At 40.4% G+C, this 12,101-nt stretch overlaps 1 protein-coding gene across 2 annotated transcripts in view; it reads right to left on the bottom strand.

The window, feature by feature from the left end:
• DOCK1 (dedicator of cytokinesis 1) overlaps positions 1–12,101 on the bottom strand; it is a 277,211-nt gene that overhangs the window by 233,376 nt on the left and 31,734 nt on the right. The window contains exons 7-15 of one of the 2 annotated variants that reach the window (XM_065843012.2): positions 8,972–9,107; positions 7,867–8,024; positions 7,414–7,495; positions 6,876–7,011; positions 6,551–6,623; positions 4,299–4,441; positions 1,946–2,071; positions 487–611; positions 72–170 (exon numbers count right to left, since the gene is read on the bottom strand). In XM_065843012.2, coding sequence (XP_065699084.1) covers positions 72–170; positions 487–611; positions 1,946–2,071; positions 4,299–4,441; positions 6,551–6,623; positions 6,876–7,011; positions 7,414–7,495; positions 7,867–8,024; positions 8,972–9,107 — 1,078 coding nt within the window. The remainder of the gene's footprint in view (positions 1–71; positions 171–486; positions 612–1,945; positions 2,072–4,298; positions 4,442–6,550; positions 6,624–6,875; positions 7,012–7,413; positions 7,496–7,866; positions 8,025–8,971; positions 9,108–12,101) is intronic. The other variant, XM_065843013.2, reaches the window with a different exon arrangement.

The raw sequence follows: 12,101 nt of genomic DNA, 5'->3' as shown, positions 1-12,101 counted from the left end.
GTTTTCCACTGACACCTATATTAGTCGTATATTAACCTACAGAGAAGAAGTTATTGTAACAGTTTTTATACCTTTACAGTCTCAAACCAGCGAGGCTGCTTTACTTGGTAATATATTACAGACTTGTACTCCGAGATGGCTTCATCACCAGCGCCAGGGAAAATAACGCTCTTGAAAACACAAACAGAGACAATGTGTATGTCCACCTTAAACTCCACTTTTTCTTCTCCCTTAAACTCCACTTTTCCTTTCAAACAAACAAAACAAATCAGTGAAGTAGGTCGAAATAAGACAGAACGGCTCATGCCCAGAGCTCCTCATGAAATTAGTATCAAAGTGCACACACTGATATGACAAGATGTACTTAGTTATGACAAGGGAGAAAGTTTTGTTGTAAATAAAAATAGTTGACAAATATAGAAAAATATGTTGAAAAGGTTTAAACATAGATGTATAAAAATGAGAAAACCCAAAAGACTTTAATACCTCCAATCTTTTGCCATCTTCATCATAAACAGACACTGTAACTTCTACATTCTTTGCCGTTGTTTTACTGCCTTTGTCAAAATCTCCCTGAACCAACGTTACGTAGATGTCATTACGAACATCGCCTAAAAGAAAGAGCAAAGCACGGAGTACCTATTGATTTGTGAAACCAACACGTTTTAGTAACAGCAAGCACACATATACAAGGCAAAATACAAAAAAGCCATGACATCTTGAACATTTGAAACTATTAACAGTAGTACTTAAGACTTCCAAATTCTGAACTATCAGCTGAATATAACAGTCACACATTATTTCCAGACTGAAAGAATTACCACATCATCATTAAGAGTATGTACCATATCACCCAAAAAACATCTCAGTTGCGCTTTTCTTTCCCCCCCCCAACTTCTTTCATTATTAACTTGAAAGGATGAATTGCACCACAATTATTAATTTATCCCATACACAGATATCTTGCAATTTAAAAATATTTAACAGCCTACAGAAGTCTGTTTCTGTTGTTACATCGGAAAGGAGCTGGATGGTTTTTGCTGGCTTGGGGGTTGCAGAGGAGGTTTGTATTTAGCTCTAAGTCTTATAATGCTCTTCTACACCCCAATTCAATTGAAATTTAAAAAATGAATTGGGGAAACGGGATTTCTGGTAATTTCATGAGGCAGATGGCTTACGTGCCAACATACGATTGTAAGAGGCAGAGGTGCTGCAGCACTTACACCATATGGGATATATATTAATAGTAAAATATGTGGCAAACGCACAGCCAGCAACGACAGGGAGAGCTGGAACGGCGATGGGTTCTGAAAATATCCAATGGATCCTCCAGAGCCCAGCAATCTGAAAAGGACACCGCGGGGTTTTTCTACAGTCTGTTTCTTATGGCAGTTTATATTTTGAGCAGCACCACATATTGAGTTTTGTTTTTCTTTGTACACACCAGAACTGAACATCCATTGAATATATGTACTAAAAAACAAGACAACATGGCTTCCGTTCAAATACATTATTCAAGTCTAGTACAAACCCTAGGAGACTTGCATATCTCTAAACCAAGCCTGTTCCTCTGAAAAATCCTGCTGGTTTGGATTCATCACAGGAGATACAAGTTTTACATACGCCCTTGCTAGGTAGGTAATACAAAGTGTGTACTTCGCATACATTTTTCTTTACTGGCAAACGAGGAGAATTTCCACTGTTACCGTGATCCCACATCTGTTTTGGGGAAGGTGTCAGTTCTATTTATTTACGCAGCAGCTACTACCAAAACATTTTACGTTTATTTTAAATGAGACAAAACCCTTTGACAATCCATTACTTCTAACATACACCATACCTCAAATTCATCTCTGTTTGGCTTTTTTTAATCCAAAGCTTCCATACATGCAGATATTTCAAGGTGTTTAAAATATAACCGAGCAGCATTAATTCAATGGCTTACCAGGCATAATAATCTCAGGAAAGCCCATTTTCCGAGCGACAGCTGTTGACCTGTCCACTAAGTGTGGAAACTCTTTCCTAATCTGATGAATATCTCCTGGAAGAAGCTTCAGAGTCACCCACAAACCTGTTGTGGAAAGAAAAATCACAATTATTAAACTGGTGGGGTTTATTCTAGTTACTAAAGATTTATTTTTTACACATTATAGAATGTAAAAGCACATATTAACTGCTTTTCATTTACAAAAATACACTTGATTAAGTATAAAACACTCAAAACCCCACCACTTCAAGCAGAAACATGAGCACAGCACACCTAAGTGCGTCTGGTTATATCCAACTTTCTGGAAAATGGTATAAAATCCTCACCTGGAAGCTGACTGGCTAATAAAATACAGAGAAACTGGAAATCTGTGCAAATAAGGATTCAGGTCTTTGCACTGTGCACTTTGCAGCAATATCATGTAGAAGGATCTTGGTAGTGAGGAGTTGGGTGGGTATTCAAAACCACTCATGTAGCTTCCCTTGCATGGGCTTACTAAAGCCAAAAACTTTATTCAAGGTCCAAAAATTTCAATACAACAGGAGAAAAACCAGCTTAGAAAGGCCACAGAGTAGCCTAGAAGGAAAGCCTTGGTTATCAGCTGGACCGACTGGGAAAATGCAAAGCGACCCCAGCAGAATCTGCCATCCATACAAAATGACAAGTCCCTCATCACTAAAGTCTTCCACAAAAGGTCCCGTGGAAATAGAGTTATTAAGCCATCAGCAGAACTGCCTCAAGCTTGTATCCATCCTTTGAACTCTCACAAGTCCTTTCTAATTAAAAGCCTTTTCCTCCACAAGAAAGAGAAGTGGCAACGCTGATTTGAATGGAAAAAAACTCAACTGTTATTAAAATTATTAATACAACCAACACGGAGATGCCAAAGACGGCACCGACAGCAGATACATACCCTGAATTGATTCATCACCACCACCCACATACGCTGGTTTTACTGCACCGAGCACAAAGAAACCTACAGCATCAGCTTTACACAGTTGACATTTTCCTCTACGTAGCAAAAGCCACTGAAAAGCTGCTGCTTGCCAACTGACATCAGGTACATTTGTTATAGGAAAAAGAAAGATACTCAGGTGGGGAAAGAGTAAAGTGCCTGGTAACCCAGCTTAATATGAAATAATTACAGCCACAATTTGCAGAAGAAAACCCTAAAATTAAAATCTATGAAAAATACCCCCCAAATACTCATCTATAAATCAAAGTGTGGGTTATCCTGTTACACACACTATTAGCTATAGATTGATTTTGTCTACGTTTGGCAGCTAGCTTTCTTTTCTATTAATATCTCTTACGAAAGGCTATTTGCTGCCTTGTTGCCAGAGACTGTTCTAGCAGCCACTGTTTCATCTGACAGTCATGGTACCTACATTGACCAGCTAAGCAACAACTCTCCGTCCTTTTCTGTTCGCATAGGCAATTTCTTAGGAAAAGAAGCTGAAATGAATCCAACTGAAGAGTTTCCTCTTTTCTGATACATATTTGTCACAGGTGAAAACAGGGGGGAAAAGCAGATCTAAGTCCTCCTTTCAGCTAACAGATAATTTTAGATTTCTATTTGGTATTAATTATTTTTTTTAAATGGCAAATATATATATATATATGTATATATGTATATAATTCTCCTTGGGTCTTTTTTTCAGATACCCCCTCCAGGTGATACAGATGTACACATCCATAGTGCCAGGTAGAAACTCTGCATTAGCCTATCAGTCTATTAATGCAGATCCCCCTCCAAAAAAAAATATTGAAGCTAGTACGGTAATAATCGAGCCATCAGAAAATTCACTTTTTAACCGGGAGACACATTATGAAGTGTTGCATTTAAAAAAATCCTTCTGAGCTCAAGGGGGACCAATGCCCTGGTGCCCCTGAAAGGGATCCAAATGCTGCGAGTGCAGCTGGGAAGTGGAAAAATAAGGCAAAGAAAGGGAATGAAGAAAATATTCCATCCTTCAGCATGAGGAGGGCAAAGTCCACAGCTCAAGGGCATGAGATCTGACTCCCTGAGTCACCGTTTCCAGTAGAGAAATACAAAGATGTCCAAGTGATGCACAGCACAGGGAAAGGACAAACAACCTGTGGACATAACGCTGGGGGGGAACAGCAGAATAAACCCTCAAGGACAGGGAAGCGGGGGAACAAACCCCGTAAACACATTTTCCATTAGCAAACAGCGGCGAGCAAGGTAATGTTATGCACCCTTGATTCCAAAATTAAAGCAATCACATGTTGCAAATGAGGCGACCGAGCAGTTTTAGGCAGAGCGGTGCGTATAAAGAACAGTACGTACCCTGACCCTTGTGGTTAACTTCTTTAGCAGCAATCACTTTGTTTATAACAGTCTGAAGGAAATCATTCTCCCCTGCCACCCTGGGTGAAAAACGGGATGATATGTTCAGCTGCTTGTGTCGAATGGCGTCATCCAACGCTAGCCTGGAGGATGCACATGACGACCAACACCAGGAGACAAAGGGTCACAGAAAACCAGAAGTCACAGCAACAAGGGAACACACAAGATCATTTCGTAGTTGTGACAAAGAGTATTTATTAGTCGACGCAAGACAAAGGACAGGAGAGGTAACGAGAAAGACAGAGGAAGATCATTAATCAGCAGAACGCTGATGTACCGCAGAGAAGCGCGGCTCACGTGCCTTGTCACTTCTCCCGCCGGGGACACGCATGCAGAGGCCCCAGTGACACTTTGTGAGGACGGGAAGATCGTCTCCCACCCGAGAACCCCCTGCGAAGCAGCGAAAACCGACACAGGCAGCGTTCTCTTTAGTATATAAATATATACATATATATCAGACTGGCCCTGCGACACCTTCAGGGGCACTTCTGCCATTCTATAGGTTCAGCTGCCTGAAGGAAACGCTACCGTAAATCTCAGACGTGGCATAGGAGAAAAGCAGATCACCCAAACATTGTTAAATTTGATGAATAAATGAAAAGATAGAAACTATAAATAAACAGTAGCATTAAGTGTCATTTAAGCAATCTCGCCAAGTGCTTTTGACAGCCATTGTGTTGGTGGCTAGTGAATGAATACAAACAAACAAAGATATGAGAACAGAATTGCGTGTGGTACAACAGAAGCAAAGTATGGAATGACAAGAAAAATGTGGCTCATATATACAGCCTAAGTCTACGTTGGAGATAATGACACCGCTATTTATCGCGTGTTTTCATATTATTCGTATTCTTTGCAATGTACTTTTTTCAGAAGAACGTTTTCATTTAGCACAGAAAAAAAAATCACATTGTACATCTTTTCAAAAAGCTGATTTATATATACAGAAAAAAATAAATCAGTGTTAATGGAGCAGAAAACTAGATGTTCCATTAGCATCCACTTTGATACACAAAGATTCATTTTCATTGCATACTTCCACATTCACTAAAATATAAACTCGCTATTGTTTACCAGACAATGAACATATCATGAACGTACTCTTCCCTAAAAAACCCTGTTTCCCTTGACAAATGGAATTGTACTTGTGATTTCCACTTTACATCCTCTCCACTGCTTCAGCAACACACACTGAGCCATTCTGGACACGAGGCGCCCGCTTGGCTCCCTATAGATCCTGCAGCCTTTGCCAGTCCTGCACCTTCAGACCATAAGGGCTTCCTCAATTAGGCCAATTTCCCAAAACCAAGTTAATTTAGGATTACATTATTTCAATATTTCAGTGTGTATATATATTATTAAAACCATCTGAATAGCCATTAATATATTAATCAAGGAATTAAGCTAAGATAATAATGTTTTGCCTTTTTGAGCAGATGGCAAACATTTCACACAATGGGAAAACTAAGCATTCATATTTTATGCACATTTCACTCCTCTTCTGCCTTTCCCCACTTCATGGAATAAAAAACAATATGAACTATGGATGGAACACATTCTCTTTTGTTAATAAGCTTTTACTTCTAGAAGTACTTTCTCTGCATGGATCTCCATACTCACAAAAATTCAGGCTACTAAACCCATATAAGCTTAATATGATTTTGTGGCTTGAAGTCAAAACTTGTTGTTGATAATACATAAATTCATGTATATCTGTACTTTAAAGGACACCAACTCCAGTTGAATTATGAGAATACATTGCAGGAGGTATATCAAGCCATCCTTCAAACGCTCGGCTTTTGTTTATGCTGCAATTACTGTGGCACTTACTATGAAATTATACCTGCTACCAATAAATAGGTTAACGTTATCATTTAAGATTTCACACAAGTCACCTGCAGTGGATGTTGGTAACGCTGCTGGTCTCTATCAGTCTTGGACAGAGCTAAACCAGCAGTGTATTGATTTTAAGATCTTCACCTCTCACACATTATCACCCTGAGGGGCTATCGCTATTATACCTAATGGGAAATTACCAAGAAATACTAATAATTACTACTAAAGGTAAAATATCATACTGAAATAAACTGACCTTAGAATATCTACAGAACACTTGTTCCAACCAGAAGTTTAAATATTTTTAATCTTAACTCTCTCACTTCTGCTTATTCTTTAAACTATGCCCTACTTACGGTTGAAATGGTATGAAGTGCTGTTTGTCCTCATCGTCAACTTTCCCGTTAATGATGTCAGTAACATCCATTACTGCAAACAAAACCAAAGTGTATTGAATGAAGCGAACACCACGGGCACAGGGTGCTGAGGGAACCCCCTGGGGGGCTGGAAGCAGCGGTGACTCAGAAGGATGGAGTTACCAACTAAATTCTACAACACAGCAATCACCCCAATTAAATTTGGAACAATTCTAAGTTTACACAACCCCGGAGAAGTTTCACACCCCCGACCTTCTGTGCAAGGATATAATGTGATATAGATGGACACAACGCAGCGAGTTACCTGCCACTCCAAAAGGTCGCCGCAGCCCAGACGTCAGCTTTCTGGTGTTGTTGTCCCTCAGCTCCATCCTGCCCACTCGCACGATCTGACACACAAAACTGATTTTCTCTCTTTTCAGGTCTTTGCTGCCCAGGTCCTGGAAATAGTAGTTTCTTCAGATTACTTTATTTGAATTTCAAGTTCCGTTTTAGTAGGCAGAAGGTTTGCCGCTCAGAATTTGCCTTCACCTTTAACACCAGGGCAAAATGCTCTAGGAGTAAAGGAGTTTTTTAACTTGACTTCTGTGTAAACTAACTGCTTAGGCAGCCAAATCATTTCTAGCAAGTTAAAACTTCAAAGAGCAACTCTGCTTTTAAGCAGGTGTTGAGAATACTGAGTAATCACTTATGAGAAACATCTCACGTGAGCCTTCCCCAGGATCCTCACCTGCAGAGGTAGCTCCCCACTGTTCACATACAGATCATCCCATTCCTCATTCATAAGCTATAAAACAAGTGCTTTAACATTTTCCAGCTGAACTGAGCATACACACACTTACGGTGAACACTGCTCGGAGGTTGTGCAATCTGTCGATGTCTTTAGGGAGTCCGCAGCTTGACCATCGCACCAAGTAGTTTTCACTGCAAATAAAACACTAGCAATAGTTGGAGGACTTTTCATTTAAGTAGCTTCTTTTGACATCAGAAGATAAAATCAACTGCAGAATTTACAGAAGACTCGCTAAGCGAGGGCACACAGCTTCGCAGCTGCGTTCATGTCCCATCAGAGCTCAGTTTTAGGGGAACCACAGGCACAGCGTGACCCCAAAACCTGCTCACGGTGAAGGGACCTGCCTGATGCTCTGTGGAACGTGATGACAATGTGCTGCTTTCCCAAATGACCCTCTCCTGCACCCTTCCCAGAAATCCGACTTTCATAAACCCGCTCATCCTACAAAACTGTTATGACTGAGCAAGCCCAGATTAGGGAACACACTCAGGAATACACTCACCTGATAAATTTTGATTCCAGTGGATCATACAGAGACATCAGCACTTCAGCATCTTCTCCTATTTTACAGACTACATTTTTCAAATTTACAAATAAAGCAAATGAAGGGGTGGCAGCAAACTTGGCTTGGCGGTTGATGTCAATATTCTGTTTCTGAGACTGTAATTCAAGAACAGAATAAACTTAACTTAGCAAACAGTCAACCACTATAAAACCTTCCTAAAGCTTTCCAGACAGAAGAAGAGGGGTTTTTTGTTGAGTGTCTACTCCAGGATTTATGACAGACTGCATTTTCTGGATCTGTCTTGAATATACCTGACCAAAAAAAAAGAGGAGGTTTGTTCTTCATTTTATCAGGTGTTCTTGTACAGAGCGCCCAGAAAGACAGAGAAAACAGTGGTATTTGCACAGGTTACCCACCCCTTGGATTTATCCACCTGGGACAACAGGAAACTGGGTGAGGCAGTGACAAAGAAACAACTTTGGATGCAAAAATCTAATAGTTTAAATAGGATTTGAACTGGTGTATCTTTGCACCACGTTTGGTAAGGGCTGCGTGTGTATGGCCCATTGCAACTCAACGGGACGCAGCAACTCATGAAGTTGCACCAATGCACCCGTGCGCAGCTCCTGCTGCTGCTGTGGGCAGCACCCCTTACAACAGAAACGTTCTGCCTCTTAATAATAAGGATTTGAACTGCAAAGAAGCCAATTGTTCAAGTTTGAGAATGTCTCTAAGTTTGCTCCTTGTATTTCAACCAAATGTTCAGGATTGGCGTACAGAAATCACACAAATATAGCGAGGACGTTATTCTACTTCATTCTCAAAAATAAACTCATGACAACCAAACGTACAAACCTGCATATGAGTCCCCGATATTAACCTACAAATGTAGCTGACTTATTGATGTACACCTTAACCATATGTTCTACTAAGCCCTTTAAAGGATGAAAGAGACAAACATCCCAAAACAAACAAGTTCTTACAAAATGTTTAATCCTGCCAACTCTTCATAAACGTATCAAATTGTTCATTACCAATGCTAAAAATAAGTCACCTAGTTTACAGCCTTATGTTTCAAAGGGAAAAGCATATTATATCTTACTTTTTCCTCCTGGAGCCTCTCTTCAACTTGCTTGGAAGCTATTTCGTGCGCTCTGAAAAGGCTGATGGTGCTGGTCTGCTCGGGGTCCAAAATATTGCCATCTTCATCTCTAACGACTAGATCTAAATCAAGAATTCTAAACAAAGAAAAGAAAAATATGCTTGCGAACTTACAGTGCTCAAATAAATGCTTAAAAATCACCTGGCAAACGTCTAACATTAGTCATGCACACCTGACATATGACAGAAAAAGAATATTATTTGATAAGTGATAAAACTATTTAAGATGTCATCAACCAGCCCGGCTGAAGTCGCTTTTTCGCACAGCACAGAAGAAATCGATGTAAATGAAACAGCAGAACAGCTGGGGAAGTAATTTCTTAACCAACTAAATCTGCAGGAGACTTTGTCTCCTCCTCTGATCCATCTGATGGTTTGAACAACCAACCACTACAGTCCCACCACACACGAACTGGCCAGTTCGTTTCATCCCACTCCACGTTCTCCTCCAAAGCAAGACATTCATGTTTTAGCAAAAACCTATGAGATACAAGAGGACATAAATTGTTTCTTCTAACTTCTTCCATCACTTCTCGTGATAGAGCTGCTCTAACCTTGGTTTTCAACTATGTTTGATCAACAAGCTCCAGTCGAACTTGCAGTATTTAATAAGCCAGGCAGAGGTTTGTGGTTTATCTAAGTCCCCTTTGGACATGACCCACAATCATCTGAGAAGAACAGGAGCTGTGGCAGAGAAGACATGTTTTGGGTTCTTAGAGGATCACTCCTTGTCCCCCCTGACAAGAGGGAAACCTGGAGATGTTAAACAAAGCCCTGAGTGGGGTCAATACAAAAAACCCTCAAATTAATTATACTTTATTAATTAAAAGGTGGATGAACATCACCCAAGCAAGCTGATGAGTACAGCAGTGGCTTATGATGAAACATCTACTAAGCTCTGCTCTGCACTTATTGTGAAACTCTCAAGCATCCCTGCAACACCAAGCTCCCAAATGAATTCTCTTGCAAGAAAATGGTTTCAGCATTGAAACCAAAACGAAAAGCAACAAAAATCATCTCATTGCTCCCCAGTGCTGTTCCCTGGGCAGCAGCCACAGCAGGGCAACAAAGATGCTGAAGGGAGTGGAGCATCTCCCGTGTGACAAAAAGCTGAGGGAGCTGGGGCTCTGGAGCTGGAGAAGAGGAGACTGAGGGGGGACTCATTCATGGGGATCAATATGGAAAGGGGCAGTGTCAGGAAGATGGAGCCAGGCTCTTCTCGGTGACAACCAACGCTAGGACAAGGGGCAATGGGTGCAAACTGGAACACAAGAGGTTCCACTTAAATTTGAGAAGAAACTTCTTCACGGTGAGGGTGGCAGAGCCTGGCCCAGGCTGCCCAGGGGGGTTGTGGAGTCTCCTTCTCTGCAGACATTCAAACCCGCCTGGACACCTTCCTGTGGAACCTCAGCTGGGTGTTCCTGCTCCATGGGGGGATTGACCTGGATGAGCTTTCCAGGTCCCTCCCAACCCCTCACATTCTGGGATTCTGTGATCCACGGGCCACTTGTCACCACCAGCCCTGGATGAACAGCAGCAGGGTCCTTCTGCAGAGGGAACGGGAGCTCCAGAATTCAGGTAACAGATTAACCACGCAGCCTCCTACGCACTAACAGGACAGGAACGTTTGCTCAGACTGTCAAATAAATAGAAGCAAACACTCCTTTGATTTAATTTCTTTGTTTTATCCTTTAGCTTGCAAATGATCCTTAGAAAAAAATGTGATTTTTTTTTCCTAAGTGTCCCAGTTACAGATCTTTGCAAGTGAACAATCAACAAAATTACCTGACCCAATTTCAAAAAAAAACCCATTAAAAATACAAGTTCAGACCATTTTTACTTCCTCGGTTATTCTGCCAACATCCAGTGAAACTGTTGTATTTATAGAAAATCCTTATTTAAAAATCAGTATTTCACAAAGCAGGAATAGTTCGGATATGATTAGACCAGAAAACATTGCTAAAAGGCATCATTAATTCATTCTGTCTGGATACCGAAATCATCATTCATGCTTACTTTAGACGAAAGTGAATGTATGGCTACATTAGAAACATATGGTATCTTTCAGTTGTGATTATTTACTTGGAAGTTCAAATCCACTTCCCTCCTGTCCTCCACAAAGAATGTTCTGATCACTTAATTAGTCCATCGGAACATTAGGAATATAAAGCACAGCACAAGATGTTCCATTGTATTTGAACGCTCAGCATCTGGAGGTTATTCGGAGGAACTTTAACCAACTCCTGAGACAGATGGCAAAACACAGCGGCCAAACAAATAACATCAACAGCATCTGGTTAATTGTCTACTGAGGTACAACAGTCCATAGCTTGGATTAGAAATGATAATTACTGACCGAATGCAGTTATTGATGATATTTTAATTTATTTTTTAAGTCACAACTTCTGCTGATAAAGTGCATGAACAGAAATACCACAAACTCGGCAGCTCTTAAGGAGTAAACCACAAATCGCTGAAATCTGATGAGTTATTTACATCACAAGGGATTTAAAGACAGAAAACTTTTCCAGTCCCCAGGTGCTACAACGCTGCCTCTCAGTATTCAAAACACCGCTTCAAGTAATTTCCTGATTGAAGAGCAAGACGTGATTTATCATTTTCAATCAAAACGGAAAGCCATAACTGTATACACAACTTGTAACTTAAAAAAATATTATAAAGATTTTGCTTAAATCCAGACCTCTTTGGGGTTTTTTTTGGTAAATATTTCCTTCACAATTTCCACTCTCTTCTGTTAAAAAGATACTTTATCTTATTAAATCTGTCTGTCGATCTTCTGGTACAAGCTGGCTAATATGTAAGCAGAGGAACAGTGAGCTAAATGATGCTTGGGAGCCAAATCCTTCAACATCACATCACCGCTGGGTGACCTCAGGGCACGGGCAGCTGGTCTGTTGAGAAGGCAACAACTGTTTATGCTGCAGAAGCAAGAAGAATTTCAATTCTATTTCAAATGGATGCAATACTTGCACTTTTCAATCGACCTTAAAAATTCCAGCTTTATGCCGGTATCAAATTTGATTAGATCATGAAGTGATTCCACTTTACAT

This window comes from Patagioenas fasciata, chromosome 8 (assembly GCF_037038585.1).
Source record: "Patagioenas fasciata isolate bPatFas1 chromosome 8, bPatFas1.hap1, whole genome shotgun sequence".
NCBI classification, from domain to species: Eukaryota; Metazoa; Chordata; class Aves; order Columbiformes; family Columbidae; genus Patagioenas; species Patagioenas fasciata.
This window is presented reverse-complemented; position numbering and strand designations above follow the sequence as displayed.